The sequence below is a fragment of the Corvus cornix genome, chromosome 27 (genome assembly GCF_000738735.6).
Source record: "Corvus cornix cornix isolate S_Up_H32 chromosome 27, ASM73873v5, whole genome shotgun sequence".
Taxonomy (NCBI): Eukaryota; Metazoa; Chordata; class Aves; order Passeriformes; family Corvidae; genus Corvus; species Corvus cornix.
This window is the reverse complement of record NC_046355.1, coordinates 2,256,027-2,278,906: the sequence shown is the minus strand read 5'-3', so window position 1 is coordinate 2,278,906 and position 22,880 is coordinate 2,256,027. Positions and strand designations below refer to the sequence as shown.

At 54.6% G+C, this 22,880-nt stretch overlaps 2 protein-coding genes across 2 annotated transcripts; one reads left to right on the top strand and one right to left on the bottom strand.

Moving 5' to 3' along the window:
• Positions 1–598: 598 nt before the first annotated feature.
• On the bottom strand, positions 599–13,445 carry DBF4B (DBF4 zinc finger B). Its single transcript, XM_039565801.1, has 11 exons — positions 13,174–13,445; positions 10,595–10,786; positions 9,189–9,239; positions 8,508–8,577; positions 7,583–7,653; positions 6,861–6,897; positions 4,899–4,941; positions 3,974–4,090; positions 3,691–3,817; positions 2,956–3,065; positions 599–2,469 (listed from the first exon to the last, which is right to left on the bottom strand). The coding sequence occupies exons 1-11, from the start codon at positions 13,282–13,284 to the stop codon at positions 1,089–1,091; spliced, it is 2,310 nt and encodes a 769-aa protein (XP_039421735.1). The 5' UTR covers positions 13,285–13,445; the 3' UTR covers positions 599–1,088.
• CCDC43 (coiled-coil domain containing 43) lies at positions 13,359–22,495 on the top strand. The gene is made up of 5 exons (XM_039565802.1): positions 13,359–13,839; positions 16,619–16,706; positions 18,989–19,124; positions 19,753–19,808; positions 21,153–22,495. The coding sequence occupies exons 1-5, from the start codon at positions 13,609–13,611 to the stop codon at positions 21,338–21,340; spliced, it is 699 nt and encodes a 232-aa protein (XP_039421736.1). The 5' UTR covers positions 13,359–13,608; the 3' UTR covers positions 21,341–22,495.
• The last annotated feature ends 385 nt before the right edge of the window (positions 22,496–22,880 follow it).

The following is a 22,880-nucleotide window of genomic DNA, read 5'->3' as shown; positions in this document are numbered from 1 at the left end:
CCCACTACCTGATCCCACTTCAAGCCTTTCCTTTGAGCCTGGAGTGAAGGAGAGACTGTTGTCCTTCGCTCCAGGATTGAACATTCTCCAAGGACAGACAGACCCCACTCTTCTGGGTGCCTGGCCCGGGACTGTCCCACCCTCCTGCCTTTCCTTTTCCCAACCTGCAGCTGGCAGCAGGCTGACACCTGGCACCACTGAAGGGTTGGCTCCATTCTGCTTGGCACTGCCCTTCAAGAGGCTGTTTTTAGACACTCCAGAACATCCTCTTAGCCAGCCCAGCCCATCCCGGACCTCTATCCCATGGCCCCACGCCTAGGAGAGATCAACAGGCTCCTACCAACTGCTCCACAGTTTCTCCACACCCCTCCTTAATGGGCACCATCCCTGCACTGGGTACCACAGCTTCCCAGAGCCTGCTGACCACACTCCTCTGGCAAACCACGGATGGGGTGATGTTCTGGGGCTGGACAAATCGCTGCGCCCCCTTCATCGTGGTGCCCATTAGCCACAGACCCTTTCCAGCAAAGCTTCCTCCACCCAATCCCTACTGCTCTGCTCCTGGCCCCAGACACATTCCACCCACAGCGAGGCAGAGCAGGATCTTATCCCTCCATTTTATTTCAAAGTTTAAAAGTTTGTAAAAAAACCCCCAAACAAGTTAAAACCACCTGAAAATACTCAAAGACAACCCCCAGACCACAAGAGGAGTGCAAACCTCACCCCCATGACCCTCCTCTCCTAAGTCTTTGCAGCTCTGGGGACCATGTGAGAGGAGGAACAGGCCCTGCTCTCCCTCTGGGAAGGGCAAAGAGCAAATTCCTGCTGAAGAGAGACTTCCAGAGGCAGCACCATGTCAGAGCCTGGCTCTAAACGTGGCCAGCAGAGAGGAGGGAAGATCCCAGCTCTGATCACAGCCAAGGACAGCAAAGCCACTGCATCCCCATTGATTCCCAGCAGGAGAGCTGCCCAGGCTGCCAGCGCTGTCCTCACTCCTGGATGTGGCTCCTGGTCCTGACACAGAAGGTGCTTTGGTAAATCCCTTCTCAGCTCCCACCGAGGGTCCAGAGAGCAGCCTGCAGGTGGTTTTAGCTGCCAAACAATGTCCCAAATATGGGGAAAGAGGCTCCTCTGGTCTCTGTGCAGCAGTTCCTGCAGTTCTTGTCCTCTTGGCCTGCCCAGGCCAGCTCCGACTCCTTCAGCACGGAGCAGAGCTGAGACTCGTACCCGCTGTCCCTCACACGGACGTGTGTCTGCTGCAGCAAGTCCCTGCCCACAGCCGCAGTCCTGTGGCCCTGGACACCCCTGAGGCTGGGGAGCAGCTGCACATCCCCGTCTGACTCCAAGGAGCTCCTGCTGATGCTGTGAGCAGCCTCTGGGCTCTGGGGAGCAGGTGGGAGGGGGCTGGGGCTCAGTGCCCGCTCTGTGCCCTGCCCAGGGATGTCGGGAGCTCCGGGGGCTGTTTTTTCTGCTGCCCTGACACAGAGTGAGCAGCAACATCTGGCTTCAGCCACGGGCAGTGTGGGAGAGGGCAGGCAGCCAGCAGGGCAGCTGGTCCTGCTTGCTGTGCACTCCAGACCAGGCCTGTTCCCATTCCTGGGTGTGTTGTCACTGTCCCCTCTGAGCTGCCTCCCTCGGGATCTCTCCCTGCTCCAGCCACACTCGCTGACAGTGCTCGCTGCAGCTGCCTCCCCGGGATCAAAACCTGCAGCCGCAGCTCCCAGGGATCCTGGCTGGGATACAGGGTCCTCATGGCTCCCACACGGGCACAGATCCAAAGCAAGGGAGCTGTGAGGTCTGGTGGAGAGCTCTGTGCCCAGGGACAGGCTGCCAGCCCCCGGCACAGCGGGCAGGCCTGGCTCAGACACCTGCCCTGCACCCTGTGCCCCCAGTCCACCACCCAGGGGCTCCATCTGCTCACCCGCAGGGGAGAGGCCAAAACCCAGCTCCAGCCTGGGCCTCTTTCCCACCTGGGAGCTCTGTCTGGAGCACAGCTGGCGCTTCCTGGAGGCAGGCAGTGCTTGGGGAGGGTGCCTGACAGACCCAGGCTGCCTGTGAGGTTCAGATGAAGAAGCCATTGCCTCTCTGACAGGAGTGGGTGCTGCCCAAGGCCCCCTGCCCAGCTCAGGAGCCAAGTCTAAACCTGAAGCCCCCAGCCCAGCCTCCCCCATGGTGCCATGGGCAGCCCAGACCCCTCTGCTGAGCCCTGCTTCCCTGGGCAGCCCCAGGGAGCCGTGCTTTAACAACTCCTCTCCTCCTCTGGAATCTCTGACCCTGTCCCTGGGCAGGCAGGGGGAACATCCCTTGGTCTTCAGGCCATGATCCAGCTCTGTATCCGTTACCAGTTCCAGAGCACCTGGCTCAGGCTGCTCCCCTTCCTTGCCCAGCTCTGCTGGCAGCAGCTTGATTCCTCCAGTGCTGTGTGCTTGAGGCACTCCATGCTCATCTGCCAGGCAGGACCCGGGCACCCTGAGAGGAACCATCAGTTACTGCTCACCCAGCCCCAGGAACGCCCTCCCCCAGGGAGACCAGGCCCCTCCTGCAGTGCAGGGTGTTTGCAGCCCTTGCTCAGGAGCAGGGAAGGAATTTTAGCCTGGTGAGGCTTAGAATGACTCTGCTGCTGGCAGAGATGGGCAGCACAAGGGATCTCAGCCTCCTCACCCCAGAGCCCAGGCACAGGGGGGCTACAGAGCAGCTGGGTTTGAGTCAGACACAGGGACAGAAGAGGTGGGCTCAGTTGCCCTTTCTAGTTTAGGAGGCACTAGGAGAGCACACCATAGGGTTTCCTGAAGGAGAAAACCCATGGAAATGCAGGAACATCTCCCATGGTTAGTCTAAGCTTTGCCTGGCAGGTGCCACGTCGGTCCTGCTCCGATTCCCTGGCACACGGACCCCATTCCATGAATGCACCGTGCAGCACCCTGCTGCCTTTGGGCTCCAGGTTCCCAGACTTACTTGGCTGACCACTCCACAAAGCTGCTGGTGAGCTGGGAGATGACACGATCCACAGGGATGTACTGGGAGCTGTCCTGGGCAAACCGCTGGTGCTGGGGGCTCTGGAGATGCTGGAAGGTGGCAGAGGCCCTTTAACAACACTTAAAGCTTTGCCAGGAGGGGAATTTGCAATACCACTTGCAAATTCCCACAGCCTAACAGACCAGAGGGCAAATGTTGGGCAGCAGGTTTGGGAACACACAGAGAGAGTGTCCTGTTCCCAGCTCCTGCTGATGAGGAGGCTGTGACTGGATCCAAGGGCAGCCCACAGCCTCCCCAGCAGCAGGAAATAGACTCCACCACCACTGTCTGGCACTCACAGCTGGGCTCTGAAAAAGCCCCCTTGCTTGGCACCTTCCAGGAGATAAAAAACCTCCTCCCACCTTTTCAATCCTGTTCCCCATGGCTACCATGGAACAGCCTCTTCACCTTATGGATCCTGTAACAGGATGGTCCTTGAGGCTCTCCCAGCCTAAGGGATGAGCGTGTCATGCTCCAACCTTCAAACCCCCGTGCTCTGACCTGCTGGTGCGGGCACACAGATACACCCCGTTCCCATCTCAGAGGCAGCTCCTGCTGGATACAGCAATTCCTCCCGAAGGAGTTCACAGTGCTAACGGGCATGCCATGATTAATGAAGCCTCTGAGTGACCCCCATAACTCTTGCAAGGAATCAGGTCCCAGGGGAACCTTTACCTTCTGCAGCTCTTCAAAGGTCTCTTGGCAGCACTCACAAAACCCCCTCCTTTTCCTGGGCACGGTGACGGGCGTGGAGCGGGGGCTCTTCCCGCCGGCGCTGTGCGGGGCACAGCCTTCAGCAGCCCTGCAAGGGACAGCACATGGGTCACCCTGCCTGGCAGCGCCTGCAGGGACCCAGGACAGGGCTCCTTGTGCCCACACCCAAAGGCAGGTGGTTCCCAGATCCCAGGGGTGAGCAGGAGTGCGGTTAAACACTTGCACAGAAGGAGCTACAGCCTACCTGGCTTGGCAGGAATTGGAGAGGCTTTTCAGAGGTTCAAATGGGCTGGAGCTTTTGGGTGCCAGGAAGTTGAGGTCAGGAAAGCTTTGGAACTGGTGATGGAAGGGCCGGAATTGCCTGAAAGCAGTGCATCAGGACATCAGACTTGTGGCAGTGCTGGCAAGGGTTCAGAGCTGACCCTCCTGCAGAGAGGCTCAAGGTGCCACCTCATTTATGGAGATGCTGCCCAGTGCTCTCCTTTGGCTGTGCCAGAGTTCCCATTTCTCATGGAAAGTGCTAAACCCAGTTCCCAGTAACAGCCCCAGTGGGGCATGTTTTGGACAGAAGGCAAGTTTGCCTGCTCAGCCCAAAGCCCACCCAGGGCACAGCAGTGCAGTATTTCCAGCTACCCCACAGCACAGGAGGGTTTTGGTCTCTCCCTTCACACTTCATTGCATGCAGCATGTAAACCCCAATATTTGACTCTGAGCTGCCTTAAATGTTGCCTTTGGAATAATTAATTGTCCCTGTGGATGCTGGTAGAGTTACAGACTCCTCAGAAACACCACAGGGATCATGTCCCCTGTGCCCAAGGCTGTCATCAAATTACAGGCCCTGACCTCCTGCGCTTCAATCTCATTCCTTGCTGCCGAGGGCTCGGGTGGATTAAGTGACCTGCTGAGGATCACACACGGAATCCGAGCAAGGAAGGAAACGGCTGTCAAGTCTCGTTTAACACCTTTTTTCTCCCTGACACACAAGATACCTGGATTGTTTCTCTAAACTCCATTTGCCTCCCTCTAGGAGAGAGTCAACTTCCCAGGGCGGAACAGGGTCTGCATGGAAACCAGGCTCTGCCTCGTGGGCAGAACAGTCACTGGGAATGGAACCAGTGAAGGAGAGACCCCAGGTTTTAAGGCTGGATATTTAGAAAAGTCTCATTTACCTGCTCTGGTCTTCAACCTTCAGAAAAGGGGGCTTCAATTTTCCTGCCAGAAAGAAACCTGGTTAGAAGTTTTCCTGGCCAAATTCCCTACTCATTCCCCAACAGAACTGGGCTCCAGAGCTGAGTGCATCAGAACTTCTGGCACTGGTGAATGCCAAGTGGTGGCCAAGCACAGCCAAAACAGCTCTTTAGGTGATCTTCAACAGCCCTTGCCCCAAGTGTGCAGTGGGGTGACCAAACCCCAGGCAGCCAAGCCATGGGACACTTCTACCTTTGAAAGAGTATTCAGCCATCCCCTCACGTCTTTAATGCCTCCTCAGTCTTACAGCCACTGGCCTAACCCTGAGCCTTCTGACTCCAATCCCAAGAACTGCCACACATATCCCCCCCACAACGTGCCAGTGAGGATGAGAAGGGAGCTCAGGAACTGCAGCAGCTGCTGCACAGGCTCAGAGCTCTGCATCGACTTCCAGCACCGTTTCCTCCATTCACCCTGCCTCAAGAGCCTGAAGTGCAGAACCTGGCTCAGACCAGGATGGTGATGTTAAAACAGCAAGAGCTGCTGGAGACAAACCAAGGTGCTGCCCAGCCAAGCCTGGCACCAGGACACTACTCGAGAGCAGTGTCTGGCCTCTACTCAGCTCCCGAGGAGGGCAAACAGCAGCTTTGCTTCCTACAGAGGCATTAAATAGATGAAGGCAGCAAAAGAGTCTCAGCAGTGCATTGAAGGAAAAGATTTTCAGAGCCAGGCTGGGAGGGGAGGCTCCAAGGTCCCTTCTGTCCTGCAGGTACATTCCACTCACATTCCACTCACCTTGGAAATCCAAGTCCGGATCTGGCTAAGAAACAAATGAACACCAAGGTGTTTCCACAGGGCATCTGCCTGACCCTGAAACCAAGCCCCTCCTGCCTCCCTCATGGCCTCTGAAGGGCCAGGAGTTTTGTTTTCTTGTGATCCTGGCACTCAATGCTATTTTTTTCCAAAGATATTTCACCCTCCTTCCCCAGAAAGGCTGAGCCCACCTGTCCTCACCAGCCTCACCCTCTGCTTGCCTCAAATGTGCTGCTACGTCACTGAAGCAGCTATTTCAGTACAGGATCAAGTTTTTTTCCATGTAAACACTGCCAAATGCTCAGCACTTCCAAGAGAGAGGCCACGTGCAGGCCCCAGATCCAGCTCAGAAGGGTGCACAGGTCCTGAGCGATGCCAGCAGTGACAAACGGCTCCGATGTCACTGCGAGACCCCAGGCTAGGCTCGGAGTGTGCCCAGCACAGAGCTCAGAGCTGGCAGACACAATCTGCCTCAGCCAACAGCTTCTTGAGCCTTTCTTCAGCACCTTCCCCCCACCCCAAACTGGGAAATAACTCCCAAGTGTCTCACACACAATCCAGGCTGGAGTCTGCTCCAAACCATTCCCAAGCGTTCGCTCTCCGACGTGGGCAGTCAAACAAGTCACAGATCAACTGACGTCACCAGTGCCAACTTCAGCACCACAATTGGCTCTTGTCTAATTGCAGATGAGAACCTGGCTGCTCCCCCCTCCCTGGGAAGCGCTCTCCCCAGATCAGTGTCTCAGCAGCACATCTCAGCCCAACAGAAGTGAGTGGGCTGGGAGGAACACGCTCTCCTCTGCAGGATGCATTATTCCTCAAAACCTCCTTTAAGCTGCTGGATTCAACGTGCAGCAGCACAGTTCTCAGGTGCCTTGGGATTCTGGGAGCTGGCAGCAAAGGGTTTTTAGGATTTTTAAACACAGTGTGAAATCAAAGGTCCTCAGCTGTCCTGGGAGGCTGCAGCCAGACTCCAACAAGGAGTAACAGAACCCATTCAAGGGGAACTGCCTAAAGAGTTGGCATATCTTGGGATTGCCAACGGTTTTGATGTATTTCAAATTCTAAATGAGGCTTCTCCGAGCAGCTCCACATCTGAGCATAAACAGCAGCACAACTTCCAGGCCTACCTTTGTGAATTTTGGATCTGGAGGCAGGGCATTTCACCTAGAGGAAAAAGGGACATATTTTGCATGGGAGCAGCACAAGGCAGAGCTGCAGTTACTGATTCCAGAGCAGCAGCAGCCTCACCCACCACTTCAGAGCTCCTGTACCACCCATAGCACCTCCCCTCATTTTGTCTCCCAAGTCACACAGGGTTAGCTGAAATACAACACAAAGGCTGCCACGCCCTGTCCCTACATCCCAGTTCCCCCTGGCCTCTCCAGTGCATTAACCAACCCTTTGGTGAGCCACTGTACCAGCCACATCATCACCTTACTTTGCTTTGCTTCTGTGTGTGGTTTTTGCTTTCCCTACTATATCACCTTTATCTCAATTCATGAGCTTTCTCACTTTTCCTCTCCCAGTTCTCTCCCCATCCCAGGGGGCTGTGTGGGGCTCAGTTGCCTGGGGTTAAACCATGAGCCTTAGTCCCTTAGGGTCAAAGTCAGTATTAGCTGTGCTATGGATGCTGATAGTTATCAACAGCTGCCTCATTCTCATCTGGATTTACCCCCAGCTTTATAAAAGGAAAAATTCTTTGAATTTTGTCATCTCCATCACTAAGAGAAGCACCAGATTGCCTCGTGCTGGATAGGATCCAGCACCCCCTGACTGGCCCACTGGCACTGAAGCTGCTACAAGAACTGTTCAGGAACCCTGAACTCCTGAAGCTGGCTGCAGTTGTTACCTCTGTCTTCTGGCACCGCTTCCTTGCTCCCGAGATGGCTCGCAGCAGCTGCTGGGCATAGGACAACATTTCTGTGCAGGTGGGATGTCAAAGAGCCAAAGCTCAGCCAGGGCAGGGAGCTGTTCCTCTCCAGACTGCAGCACACCCCCCGTGGCACTGGGAAAAGCTGGGGCCTGCAGCCCCTGGCAGAGCATCACCCCCAGGGAATGGTCCAAGATGAAGCCAAGAAAACATTTTGAGGGACAGCCCCCCTGTTTGCTCTCTAGCAGAGCTGGAGGCTGCTGGGGCTCTGCAGGAAGGAGACACTGGCAGGAGCTCTGCAGCACATAGAGCAGAGCCTGAGGTCTGGCAGCCCCAGAGGCTGAGCAGAGCCCAGGGACATGATCCAGACAGGCTCAGCCACAGCTGTATGTCACTGTCATCAGACACTCAGGAACCTTTTACTCCAGACCTATTATTAGTATCAGAGTTCCACCATCTGTCTTTCCCATCACCCCCTCCCCATCCATCATGGGGATGGGAGGTGCCTTCCAGCACAGGTCCTCAAACACCAGCACTTCCTAATTAAACCCGACCAAATCCTGCCCTTATCATTATCTGTACTTCCAGGTTAATCAGTAAAAACGGTCTTTTTGGAACAAATTGATGTCCTGACCAAGATATTGACATTTCTTAATGTCCCACCTTCAGTACATTCCAGTGCACCCTGTGTTTGCTGTTGCAAATGTGACAGTGGCACGTTCTGTACACACAAATAAATCTGGTGTTTGAGGGCAGACCTGGCCTCGGCTGGGATGGCATCACTGCAGGATATTTGCTTGCAATTTCTTCCTTCTGTTCTACTCTCCTTACATCACTTCTGCTCCACCTGTCTCCGAAATCCCTCATTACCAGCAGCCTCACTGCACCCCACAGCGAAGGATACCATCCACATGCAGGATCTGGACTCCCCACAGGCGAGCGTTGGCGAGGATGCTGCTGCCACTGCAGGAGTCCTGTACAGAGAGGTTTGAAAAACACAGCTCAAAGCAGGGCCACGTGCAGCTCTAAACCGAGCTCAGAGCCCTTCCTGCTGCCCAACTGACAGACCACTGCATGGCTGTTACTGAAATCAGGGCACAGCAGAAACGGATCGAACTCCTGCTTCATCTATCCCAAACTAACAGCAGCATCTCAGGCAAGTGTTTTAATTCCTGCTACAGCATGAGCTTCTAAGTGGGCACCGAGATTTATCTGGCCACTTGTGACCTCAGGGAAAGGACTGCAGGGGAGCCTTTTGCCCCAGCTACATTGCTTTAGCTCTTCTTAGGCTAAAAATTCATCTAACAGAGGCGTCGTGCTCATAATGCTTGTGTTGAGCACCCAGATGGCTGGGACAGGCCTTACAGGTACAACATTGGATGACACGGCTCCATAAACAGCAGTGACCAGGAGCACTGCACAACATCCTGCAGGCCACAAGCAGTTGCTTTGTGCCCTTCCCAGCCCCAGGATCTGCTCTGTCAGCAGGGCAGGGGCTGTGCAGGGGGGCTGGCACTGGTTCTGCTCTTCTCAGCAGAACTCTGAGCACACCCAGCCCCAGCAGAGACCATCCAAGGCTGCTCACCTGGTTCTTAATGGCCTTGTGCAGCAGCTCCTTCCCCCGGCTCAGCAGTGCCTGTGGAGAGAGGAGACATGGACAGGTCATGGCAAAGAGCTGGAGAGCAACGATCCCTGGGGATCCCCACACTCTGCTGGGATCATCTCTGCCAGTGGAGAGAGCCTTTCCAGGGGATGCAAACTGCAGAGAGCACCTCTCACTCTGCACCACCAGCACCAGCCAAGGCTTGGAGTTATCGACCGGCAGTGAAATGAAGGCTCCAGAGTGAGTCAAGAGGAAGCAGCAATTTAGCTTGGAAACTGCCTGCTGCATCATGGAATTGTTCAGGCTGGAAAAGCCCTGTAAGGTCATCGAGTCCAACCCTTTCCCAGCACAGCCAAGGTCACCGCTGACCCATGTCCCCAAGTGCCAAATCCACATGGTTTTTAAATCCCTCCAGGGTGAAACCCCTCCACCACTGCCCAGGGCAGCCTCTGCCAGAGCTGGACAGCCTTTCCATGAAGAAGTTTTCCCTAACATCCAATCTAAACCTGCCCAGCACAACTTGAGGCTATTTCCTCTTGTCCTGTCACTTGTTACTTGGGAGAAGCGACCAAACCCCTTCGGGCTATAAACCTCCTGTCAGGGAGTTGTAGATAGATCAGGTCCCCCCTGAGCCTCCTGTTCTCCAGGCACCCCAACATGCTGGCCAGGGTTAGGAACACCCTAGGAACCAAGCTTTATTTTCAAGGCAACAGCCTCAGCAGGTCGGGTCAGCTCTTTGTAAGACAAGGGGACAGTGCTGGGAGCCAGGACAGGGGACAAAACTGGGAGAAACCTCTGCAGCTCAGGTTCCCAACTGCAGATGGTTCAGCTCCAGCTGGCAGAGATTCCCCAGGCCTGGACTGGGGCAGCTGCCTTTCCCCAGTCCCAGCTTCCAGCAGACACCATGCTCAAGGTGGGATGCTGGAATTTGGCCACAAGCATTTGTGAGCAGAAAACCCAGCTCCAACAGGCAAATGGGACCAGGAGGCCCTCATGGATCTCCTCCCAGGGTACAGGGGCCTTGCCCTGTGGCTGTGAGTACCCAGAGACTGCAATGGTTTTCTCAGGTCTGCATTTCTCTGGCTTTTCTCTGCCTGTTCCCTCAGGAAGTCAGCCAAGGCCTCCACCTGCCCTGCCATTCCAGCAGATTTCCTTGATTACAGCCCAAAGCTGTGACATGCACGTTTGAGTAGACAGTGAGGGCAGACACAGGGAACATGAGTATGAATAGGAACAGACAGGGAAATAGGAATAGAGCAGGGAAAAAAATCACACAGAATATTTGTTCAGAGCAGGAACAACTTCACCTTCCAAAACTGGCCCCAGATTCTACCCTACAGACCCCTTGGGCCAAACTTTGAGGTGGCCAAAACCTTTGTAGCTCTTACAGTGGATGGTGGCTTCTGGTGAGGTGTGGCTGGGTTCCCTTTGGGGGCAGCAGGCACCGAGCTCGTGGATTTTGTGCCTTCTGAAGTTGGGCTTTTCCGCTTCTCCTCCCGAGTCCTGGCCAGGCCTCGCTTGGCCTCTCTGTTGCTGGACACCACACAGGTGACTTCTTTGCTGAGGAAGCCTTCAGTCACCTGCAGTGAGACAGAACAGAGCAGCTCTACAAGTGTCTGACCCTGAGCTGACAGAGCCTTGCTAAACAAAGCTACTGCCCCTGGCTCAACCCCCACACAGTGAGGAGCTGCTGGAAGCAATCACGTTCCTTCTTTCATTCCACACTGCTGTCTCCCAAAAGGAGATCCTGTGATGCCCGAGAGATTCACTGCAAATAGTCACCAGAACCTCAGATCCAGAAATCCACGACTCTGTCACCACCACCTACTCCTCAAGCAGTGCTTTCAAAAAAAGCCAGCAACTGAGGAAAAGGCCCTGGACATCATGGATCAGCCTGGAGGAGCTCTGTCCTCAGGAGACCATAACAGGTTTTAGAAAAATAAAGGAGAAAGTGAACAGCTGGACAAGCAGCTGCACAGAGAACAGGGCAGGAGGGTACCACAGAGATGAAACACATACACACACCCTTGCACAGCAGCTACCAGGCGGAGAAAGATGTGGAAGCCCAAAAGTTGGGACACTAATGGTGTTATAAGCCCATAAGGACTTGGCTTCTCAGAATCTGTGCAGGAGGCAGAGTCACAGGGCTCAGGTGTGAAGCCCTCAGGAAGATAAAGATCTGGGCAGCTGCTGAACAAACTGGTTCTCCTCCCTTACAGAATCCTTGTGGATGGAGATTCCAAAACCATGAAGTGCATGTGAAGTGCCACAAGGGCCACTGCAGGCTGTGCTGCAAGCACAGAAGAGAGGAAATCACAACGTTCACACCCAAATCGCACCCCAGAGTGTCACCAGCCCTATGCCAAGGGCGAGTTCAAGGTGCCACACGCAAGTCCAAGGCCACAGGGTGTCCTTACCTGTGTCCTGAACCACACACAGGACTTGGGCTTGGATATTGCTGCCAAAGAGCTCCTTTACAGACAGTGGCTGTGGTGTAGTTCAGTATCTCTACAGGAGCAAGAGGAATGAGAGCTCTACTGCCAGTGGACCTCATTTCAGAGGGGGAGGGCCAGGATGGTGTTTGACAGGCATCAGAAGGATGCTCAAAGCCTAAAATTATTTCCAAGTAACACAGCAGCCACGTAGAGAAAGAACTGTCTGCTGGGAGCATGGGGTTCTCAGATTTGAGGATGCCCAGCTAGGAAAGAGGTGTCCCAAGTGTGGGTGGCACATCCAGGGGAAGGCAGAGAGAAACCAGCAAGTTCAGGATGAACATGAATTTCATGAAAGGGAAAACAGTGCAAGTCACCTTCCCCACACGTCTGTGCAGCCAACACCCGGTCAGGGCTGAGGGCATACAGCGGCAACAAGAATGTAAAGATTTTACACCTGTGTGTATATTGTAGGACTTAAGTTTTGAAGTTACATGAGATGATCACCTCAGAGAGATTAAAGAGTTTGAAAACAAATAGTAACAACTTGTAGAACCAAACTGTGCACAAGAATAATAATGAAATGGAAAGATGAACGACCAGGTACAACCCCATGCTCAGTTCCAGCTCGAGGAACTGAGGTGATGCTACTTTTTGAAGGGTCTTGGGACACAATATAAGGAATTGATGACGATTATCAGCAGCAAGGAAGCCTGGAGGCCATGAAGGATGCCATAGAGATCCACCCAAACAACAGCTTCCCAGGGAAAAGGGTCCAGATGGCTTTTCTGGGAAAACCATGATAAGAACATTGGTTGGCATTTTCTTGCTTTACCCAATGTTGAATTCCATTTGGAAGTTCCACAACTTCCCTAAAAAATTAAACTGCCACAGGCTGTTGTCAGCGATGAGGGGGAACCACGCACCAGTTACAGCCACCTGGAAAATGTGTCCCTGGCCAGGCAACCACTTATCCCTGCCTGGAAGGGGCACCCAGCACCTCACAACCAGTTATCACCTCTGGGAGGTGCCCCTATGCGTGGGCAGTCAGTTCTCACCCCCTGGGAAGCGCTCCCAGGACGAAGTGACCAGTCACCCCTGCCTGGAGCACCCCCATGGCCAGGCAGCCGGTCACCACCGTCTGGGGGTTGCTCCCGTGGTGGTCACCAGCACTGGCCGGACCAGGCAGCCGGGAACCACGCGGAATGTTGGGAGGGAGAGGTTGGTCCCGAGCCGGCCGGCGCTGCCCAGGGACCCCCGAGGGGCCGGAGCGCGGGGATGGGGGCGGCCTCCACCAGCCCCCAGGGCTCCGGCTGCCGGGGGACCAGGGCAGGGAACCGGGCTCGCCGGGAAAAGCAAGAAAATCAGGAAACGTTAAAATATGAGCAGAGGGAGAAAAGGGGCGAAGCCCCCCGCAAGACACCCCCCTTCCCCCACTGCCAGGGACCCCCCAGTCCCCGTCACCCCCAGACCCCGGGGCCTCCCGCCGGCCCGGGCCGCTCCCGGCCCTCACGACCCCCGGCGCCCGCGCTCACCCCGCCGAGCCGCGCGATGGCCTCGGCCAGGTCTCGGGCGCTGCGGCCGCTCGGCAGGTCGAGGTAGAAGGACTGTCCGCGGAGGGGCCGTGGGGAGGCCGTGCCGGCCATGGCACTGCCCAGACTCAGAGCCGCCGGGAGCCCGCCGCTTGCCCGGGTTTAAATTCCGCCGCCCGCCCCGCCCCGCACGGCGGCCGCGCAGGGACGCGCCGCTCCCCGCGATGCCGTTCTCTGGAGGAAGTAGAAGCTGTGCCAGGGGCGCAGGGGGCACCCAGGGCACACCGAGCACACCAGGCCACCCGTCCGGTCCCGCCGCTCCCGTCCGGGCACGGCCGCGCTGACCCTGACCCCGAACCCCGCTCCCACCGCTCCCGCCGGCGCCATAATTTTGTCCCGCCGCGGCCATCGTCCCCCCCCTCCCTCTGAAGGCCCAAGATGGCGGCGCCCGGCGGGGCGGGCGCGGCCCCGATCCCGATCCCGGCCCCGATCCTGGTCCCGGCCCCGGCCCCGGCCCCGCCGCCTTTCCCGGCCTGGCTCGCAGCGCGGCTGGACGCGCTGGGGCTGGACCGCGCCGTGTACGGCGCCTACATCGAGGGGCTGCTGCGGGAGGAGGAGAGCGATGAGGAGCGGCTGGAGGCGCTGCAGGCCGTCCTAGCTGCCTGCCTGGTGAGGGGCGGGGGTCCCTCCGCGGCCCCCGGGGTCTCGCCGTCCGCTCCGCGCCGATGAGCGCGCCGAGCTCCCGCCGGGGCTCCCCTGCAGCCCACAAGGCGACGGGGGGTCTGCGGCCTCGATGGGCGGCGGTGTCGGTGGGTCCGGCGGGGAGGACAGGCGGGCGGCTCCCCGAGGCCTGGGGTGCATCGCCCCCTTCCCGGGGCGGATCACCCCCTTACTGGGAGGACACAAACCTCCAGGGGCTTTTCTTGCTCCCACCCGGGACCCTGCAGGGGTTTTTGGTGCATTGTTTGGGGTGCTGTTGGCTGGGGAGGGGGTTTGTTCGTGGGGCACGCAGGGATCCCCTTGGTTCGTGTGCAGGGCTCAGCGTTCACTGGCGAGCTGGGCGGCCTGGCAGCGCCAGGTGGGGTTCGAGAGGTGACTTGAATGATAAATCCTGTGGCAGAAATGTGTTGGGCGGTGCTCTCGTGCCTCACACGCGCGTTGGCTGCCAGGAATGAGATCCGGCTGGAGCTGGGACGGACAGGAACAGCCGTGGGTGAACTTGGGTGGTGGGCAGGGCTTGCCTCTGCCGCTGCCAGATTCCTGGGAGCCAGGAGAGTGCCGGGAGGGATTTCTCTTCGGTAATCCTCCTTGTAGGATTTTTACAGTGTCTGTGTCTCGGGATTTTTCATCAATGGATGTTCCATAGTGTAAAATGTTAAATCATGAGTGGTGCTGGGGTTGGTAACTGTCTGCTCAGTGGCTGTCGCTGATTTCCTCCCAAAGTATCAGTGTGGGAGCACAAAACCCAGGGTGGGTACAATCGGCTTTTTGTTACCACAGGTCACTGTGTGACACCATTCCTTCTGTACACTGACCGTGCCATTCCAGATGGGTTTCCTAAAAATCAGAGCACCCTCCCCTGCCGTCCCTGTCCCCTCCCTACCTTGGGGCACCAGCAGTGAGCTCGTTCAGCTGTGGCAGTGCAGCTTTGAGCCGAAAAGAACCGGAGAGGCAAACGGTGCATCCCGCCGGTGGGAGGGAGGGAGCCAGACCTCTTTACAAAGTGCTGCTCTGCAGTGGGTGAGGTTAATTAACCTCCCTGTAATTACCAGACTTCATTCCATCACCATCAGTGTGCCTGGCCCTCTCCAGGCCTGGGAAGTGTGTCCTGTCTGAGCAGTGCTGGCTGGCCCTGCCACTGATATTCCCCTTTCCTGATATTGAGGTTTTCTGCTGTTTCCCCTTTTCTCCTCGGTGCTGAGTTCCCTTCTGAGCACCTGTGGGGCTCCCATGTCCCTCCAGTCCAGGGCTGTCCCTGTCACACCACAGCCTGTTCCTTCTCTGCCACAGCTGAGTTGAGCCTCATTTGCAGTTTCTAGCTCAGTTTGATTTTTCTGCCATTCCTGTAAAACATTTTTATCTCTTGAACCCTCAGACTTTGTAATTACTCTTTGTAGTCTGTTCTTTTAATTTTTTTTTATTTTTAGACTCTGTGCTTATTTCTGTATTGTATTGACTTTTGAAACGGTCTTTTATTTGCTGAATTTGGGGCTTTTCTTGCCAAGTCTCTTCTCCTAGTTCCATACACAAATTACAGGGGATTTTTTTTGTTTACTTGTTTGTATTTCACAAACCTTATTAAAATAAGGTGACATCTCAGGTGACATCTGCTGTCATGTCCATGGTTCTTCAGTCCTGATCATGTCTTGCACTAGTGGGTTTATTCAGATGTCACCATTTCTAATCAAGAAACTTAAAACTGAGTTCTGTTTCTGTCCAGTTCTTCTCTTTAAACCAGACAGAATCTGCCTCGCTTGTATTTTCCATGGTTACTTTTTCTCTGTATTTACTAAACTGCAAACCAACATTATTTTTTGTTTGTTGGAAATACTTGGTGGTGGCCGCTGAGCTCTGGGACCCCCCATCAGTGGTGTTTGGCTCTCCCATGTTCCGCTGAGCAAATGCCAATCGGCTCCAACACATTGAGCATCTTTAAGTAACAAGTTTAAGCAGGGAAAAAACCACCTGCAGAAGCACAGCTGGAGAGAGAGAGGAGTGAGAAGCTGTGAGAGGAACAGCTCTGCAGGCTCAGTGGAGAAGGAGGGGCAGGAGCTGCTTCAGCCACCAGGGCTGAGATTCCCCTGAGATTCTGTGGTGAGACCATGGTGAGGCAGCTGTGCCCCTGGAGATCCATGCTGGAGCAGATTCACCTGCAGCCCATGGAGGAGCTGCTGCTGGAGCAGCACTGCCACTTCTAAGTCGTGTTTAATGTTCCAGGCAGGTCAGGGGGACCAGAGTGTCCCTGCTGGTGGGAGGTGATGGTCTGTCAGTACCCCCACAGTGCTCTCAGCTCTCGACTGGCCCTGACCTACGATTTATCCCATGTAATTTATTCCCTTTAGTGAGCTTGCTGTGGAGGTGGCACTGAGTTGCTTCCCTGTGGCCTTGCTCAGGAAGAGAGAGGATGCTGGGCAGGAGGATTCAGGAGCAAAGATCCCCAATGGCCTCCTTGGTGTGGGCAGGGCCGTGGCACCTGCACAGCCACTGCTGTGAAGCCCAGGTGTGTGTGAGAGCTGTTGGTGTGCAAAGTGACCAGGCACGGTGTGACTGTGTCATCCCAGGGAAACCAGAGTTGTGTGTGTTTGACAAGCAGATTTGGGGTGAAAAGCTGTATTCCTGAGCTGACTGCCGGGTGTGCAGGTCTTTTGTAGCTGGTGCTTTTCCTGTCTGACTGGTTTGAAGCAGCCAACTCTATTCCAAGTCTGAGGAATCTCTTTTCACTTACTAGGAAGAAGATCTCCTGAACGATGTGTGCAGGGAGGTCGTGGAGAGGTGGTCTGACTCTCAGGTTGTTGATGCCAAAGAGGAGAAAGAAGGTAGAGTGCTGTGCCTTGGGGTGCTGTGCCCTGGTCCTCAGTGTGGGTGACCTTCAGGGCCTTACCACAACGGGAACTTTGTGTTTGTCCTGGGAGGAGTTCAACCAATGCTGCCCACGTGGCTGCAGGTCTGGCCTGCCTCTTGTTTCCATTGCTGCTCAGTCCTGTTTCACCTGGAATGGGGATGAGCAGTTTCACTTTGGGCTGCCCCAGCATTTGCTGCTCTTTGGGTTCATCATCCTGCAAGGGGAAAGTGTTTTTTGTTTGTTTTCTTGTTTCTGGGGTTTTTGTTTGTTTGAGTTTTTGGCCTTTTGTTGTTTTTTGGTTTGGCATTGCAGTTTTTTGTGGTGTGTGGTTTTGTTTGTTTTGGTTTGTTTGTTTTGGTTTGTTTGTTTGTCTGGGGGTTTTCTTGTTTTTTGGGTTTTTTTTCTATAGGATTTTTTTTTTTCTGATGAGATGGTCATTAAGCTGCAACCCAAACCATTCTGTGGTTTTTTCAGAAACCTCCTTTCCCAGCACATCCAGGGCTGTCTCTCTTTAGTGCTCGCACTGCAGCTGTTATGGTATAGAAACCTGTGCTGCTTCTGTTTATGCTGGTCTGGAAAGCAGCTGATTTGTACAACTGCAGCTGCCCCTGTGGAGAGCAGGGCTGTCCCTGCTGCTGCTGCTCACCCCACTCACGCATCCGTATTTCCTCTTCCAACATTTTCTCTTCCAACTCTCCTTTTTTTCCAGAAATGCTTGTTGGGGGAAGCTCTGTGAGGCTGCTGATCAACTGTCACTGCTCCTTCCCCAGCCACAGTGGATACAGTCCCACTGTTTCTGTGTCCCCTCCCTGAATCCATCCCTTGTCCTCAGCTGGGAGCCAAGACCTCGCCTTGTCCTTGTTCACTGGAGAGGTTTGTCCTGGTCCCTGTGCAGGGCTCTGGCTGCAGTGGAGCCGTGTGCTGGCAGGATTTGTGCTTCAAGCACGGATCAGTGACATTGCAGTGGCACCAGAGACTGTGACAATGGAACATCCCTTTGGGCTAAATTCTGCTTTTTGTTTGCTTTGCATTTTCTTCTTGCCTCTGGTTGCCAGCAGCACATTGTCAGTGCCCAGAGTCACCCAGGAATGGCTCTGGCAGCAAGTCCCTCATCACTGGATCAGCCCCAGCATCCCCCTCTCCTCACCCCCTGCATGGACACAGTAGCTCCACCACGCAGCAGCTCAATGGCTTTCCCCAAAAATCGTGGAAGTCTTTTCTTGGCCTGACCTTGCCTTTGGCTGGGGACAGGGAGAAGTTAATGCTGTTCCATGCATTAAATAAAATAAATTCCTCTTGGGGCAAGTGACTGGGATTTCTGGAGCTGCTGCTGGCCTCTTCCTGCTGCTGCTGGCCTCCTCCTGCTGCTGCCAGTACTCACCCGCAGGGATTTTTCTTGTCATAAAAAGGCAGCACAGTGTGTCTGGGTTCATGGAATTCCAGGGTGTAATTATTTCACTGGGGTTCCATAAAAGGATAAATCCCCACTGAAGTGTGTATCTATTCAGAATAACAAGAGTCCTGAGGATAAGTGATTTAAGAGACTAAAAAAAAAAAAAAAAAAAAAGGTGTGTCAAAACTCAGATGTCATTTTAGGAAATGGGCAGCAGAATTTCAGTGTTAAAAGGTAAATCAGCTGTTGGTTTCTCTTGGTTGGAAAGAGAGGGAGAGCATGGAACTGATCCCTCACTTCAGGTTTCCAGAATTTCTCTTTGATGGGGGTTAAGTACATACTAAAATAAACTTATTAAGCTGCTTTGAAGCAGAAGAGAATGTGATTTGGAGTCAAATGGATTTTCATTAGCCAGAGCCTGACCGATTCCAGTTCCATTGTGAAACTTCCCTTACTGCAGGAATAACAGTGTTTGCTCCAGGAATAACAGTGTCTGGTGGTGGCTGGGCACAGAACAGGAACTCCCCCTCAAAGGGAGAAGCCGGTGTCACGTCAGGATGTCAGCCCCCTGCTGGCCTTAGCCAGCCCTGTGGTGGCTCCTCAGCAGCTCCATCTCTCCCAGATCCCAGATGGAATTTCCCAAAGCAGCTGGCTTTGACAGCACCACTTGGGAAGAGCTCGGGGGGTGTTTTTGGGTGAGACCTCTCCCTTTGGGTGGGTGCATTTCCCCCGGGACAATGTCCCTGCAGGACACGGGCAGTGGCCGTGGGTGGAGCTGCAGAGGGAGGAGGCAGCGAGTGACACCATGGGCTTGGTGGCCGTATCTGTGGCCTGGGCTGACACTGTCACTCCTCTCCTGCCAGATGAGGTTCAGGCCATCGCCAGCATGATGGAGAAGCAGGCCAGGATCGTGGTGAAGCCCAAGGAGGTGTCCCAGGAGGAGAAGCAGAGGAAGGCTGCGCTCCTGGCCCAGTATGCCAACGTGACCGACGAGGAGGAATATCCTTTTCCTGCACTGCTCAAGGCTCGGGCTGTGAAGCGCAATACCTGTTCTAAACCTGAAACAACAACGCCCTCCCAGCTTTGCAGGGTCTGGTGGGGAGAGCTGGGGAATCTTTGCAGTCTTCCTTCACAATAAAATAACTTCCATGGACAAAGCATGGAAGCTCCTCATTTGTGGAGGGCTGTGAGCAGATGCTCCTGGGAGGGCGTTTGTCCCATCAACACGTGCCTGTGATGCTTTGCCCAGCCCAGGTGTGTGGCAGGAGAGCAGTGAATGCCCCCATCCCTCAGCAGTTGGTGCTGAGTTTCTCTCCTGCTTTCCCAGGAGAAATCTGCTGAAATAATCCTTTACCGAGAGATTGTATGGAGTGGGAGGGTTAGAAGTTAACTCTTTGTGGTGCTGAAGAACGAGCTCTTCCCTGCCCAGCAGAGTGAATCGTAGGGAACTGCATCTGGCCCTGGAGCAGCAGGAGCTGAGGGTGGGAGTTGTGCCTACCTGGTCTGTGAGAGTCCAGCTGCTTCTTCCTGGCTTTATAAGGTTGTTATTTGAGGTGTTTTGAGTGAAGTGTGGCTGTAGAGAGGCACAAGTTCATTACTGGTGTCTTTGTTTCCTTAATTCTCTCACTGGTGGGGATGAACAGGATGGATCGACAACAGCAGTAAATATTGCAGCAGAAAAATGTATCCTTTGAATTCCTGGTGACTCAGGCTGTTTGTCAGGCAGGCAACCTCCACGGTGAGTTTCCCATCCTTCTCTCCCTGTGCTGGTCTCCCTCTTTCTTCAGGGCCAGCTTTTAAGCCTAGGGGTTGGTTTTTCTCTCTGTGCACCCTGACCTTGCTCACAGTGACACTGACAGGTCCATGTGCTCTGTGTGCAGCGCTCACACCAACCCTGCCATTCATTTTCCTCTCTTCCCCTCCTTCCCTCTTCCACCTTCTTGCAGCTTCACAAGAACATTCTTATTGACAAGGACAATGCTGCCAGAACATCAGGTTAACGTTAACTGGTGTCCAGAGAGGGAAATCGTGTCAAGAATGAAGCTTGTCAGGCCTTGGTGCAGCTGAACACTCAGGTTGGGCAGGACCAAGGGGCCCGTGTCTGTCTCAGAACTGGGACCCTCCTTGAGCTCCCAGCTGGCAAATTTAAGATGGAAGCAGGTTGCTTCACATAATTAAATATGAAACATAAATTATTCTTGTCCCTACTTTAGGGACACACACGTACATACATGTATGGATGTGTTCAGACATGCCACATGCAGCTGCAGTGAATCCACTCGAGGCTGTACCCTGTGTGTTTTCTTCCTTTCAGGTTTGTAGAGGTTTGACACGTATTTTACACATCAGTCTTAAGAACCAGTAGGTAACCTCATTTTTCTAGGAAAAAAACATAGTCATTAAGGTTGGAAAAGCCCTCTGAGATCGAGTCCAACCATTCCCCCAGCAATGCCAAGGCCACCACTGACCCCTGTCCCGAAGTGCCATATCTGCACAGCTTTTAAATCCCTCCAAGGATGGGGACTCCACCACTGCCCTGGGGTATCCTGTGCCAATGCCTGACCCTGTCCATGAAGTAGTTTTCCCAATATCCAACCTAAACCTTCCCCGGCATAACTTGAGGCTGTTTCCTCTTGTCCTGTCCCTTGTTCTCTGGGAGCAGAGCCTGACCCCCACCTGGCTGCCCCCTCCTGTCAGGGAGTTGTGCACAGCCAGAGGGTGCCCCCCTGAGCCTCCTTTTCTCCAGGCTGAGCCACCGAGCTCCCTCAGCTGCTCCTCATCAGTCTTGTGCTCCACACCCTTCCTTCTCCAGGAGCGGGTGTCTTTTCAACCTGACTTTTCTATCTGGAAAAGCAATCAGAGATTCCTTCTCCTTTCTGCAGTCCTGATTCCCCAGTTCCTTACCTGCCCGGTGAGGAGGTAGGGAGTCAGAAGGTGAGGGGAGAGGTAGAACAAACTTCCAGTGTGCCACAGACACCGTCTCCCGTGGCCTCAGCCAGAACGTTGTCAGCCCTTATCCCACCACAGCGCTGTTCCGAAACACCAATGTGGAGGATGTCCTGAACGCCAGGAAGCTGGAGAGGGAGCTGCTGCGGGATGAGTTCCAGAAGAAGAAAGAGCAGGATAAACTGCAGCGGGAGAAGGACAAGCTGGCCAAGCAGGAGCGGAAGGAGAAGGAGAAGAAACGAACACAGAAGGGCGAGCGGAAGCGGTAGCTGGTGATTTCCAGTTGGACTCTCAAAGGATAAAAATTAATTCTGAATATGGTGTGTGTTTAAAAAGCAAGAATTCTGGGCACGTGGCTGGGAGTGGTTCTTGGGAAGTGTTGCCTTTCTTTCTCTTTTTTTTTTGTTTTGTTATATAGCAGAACAGAATCTCTGAGCAGCTCCCGGCCTCAGTGTGTCCTGTGCTTGTGGTGTCAGTGTCCCAGTTGGTGCTCGTGGCCAGTGTCTGTACCAAAGAAGGGTGATTATGTCTGTGTTGTTAAATTGATCCATTTTTACTTCTGACCACCTGGGAGCAGAGCATGGTGTAGGAGCATTCCCTGCACTGGCCGTGGTTTGAGCTGAGCCCATCCTGCCCTGAGCCGGGACACACTGCCCCAGGGCACACATGGATTCATTTACACAAGCCTTGAAAACGTCTTTGCAAATCCCTGTGTTTGCACTGCCAAGGACAACGCTCCGGCCCTGCTTGGGCTGGGCCGCAGCAGAGGAGTGAGATGTGTGAAACAGAGATGAGCTGCAGCGGTGTGACCGCATCCCCCGTGGCTGTGGGTGAGGGAAACACCGCCCGGGCCGGAGCATTGGCCTCAGCAGCAGCAGCAAACCACACTCCTCATGCAGTTCTAAGACTCCAGATAGCTGTAAAATGGTGCTCCCCGATGTTCTGTGGGGTGAACATGGACTGTTATTTACATGGCTGTTGCCAGGGTGAAGCTCTGAAGCTTGTTTGGCACAAGCAGGGTGAGCCAGGGATGCCTGTTGCTCTCCTTGGGCACAGCTGCCATCAGGAACTGCAGTGCTCCTCCTGCCCTAAAGGGCTCGTCCTGCTGCTCCAGCCTTTTTTGTGATGGTGTTGCCCACCTGGGGAAGGAGAACACTAATCCTGTGAACTGAGGGGGAAGGAGGGGCTGCGAGAGGAACGGGTGTGCCTGGGCTCTGCGCTGCATCTGCTCCAGGTGCCCGTTTGCTGTGAGGTGACCTGTGCTGAACTCCTGTGCTCCAGCACTCCCAGGGTGCCCAACCCAACGCCTGCTTTCAGCACTGCTCTGGCTCCAGGGCCAGGTCTCCCTCTCAAGCTGCTGCTGCGTGTGAGTCTCCAACTGCTTTGTCTTTGGACTTGAATAATAAATCTTGTTTGGCCAAGAAGTGGGTTCCTCTGAGTGATGGTGCCATCCATGATGGCAGTGCTGGTGGTGTGTCCCATGTCCTTGCTGGCCACTTGCCCAGCAGCACCATTTCTGAAGGCTCACCTGTTGCTGCCTTGGTGCAGATTCGACTTCATTCACGCCTTGTTTCCCAGGGCTGTGGTGCCCCCTCTCCTGGGAGCTCACCCAGCTGTGCTACTCCCCAGGGCTCTCTTCCCAGCCTGGCCTGGATCTGCCTGTGACAGATCCTGGCTGGAGCATTGTATTTCAGGTGGCTCAGGCAGCTGCCAGGGTGTGGGACTGTGGTGGAACAGGGCAGGGGACAGTTGTTGAGGGAGGGGGGTGTCACTTAGCCCCAGTACCATGGGCCAGCTCTCACTTCCTCT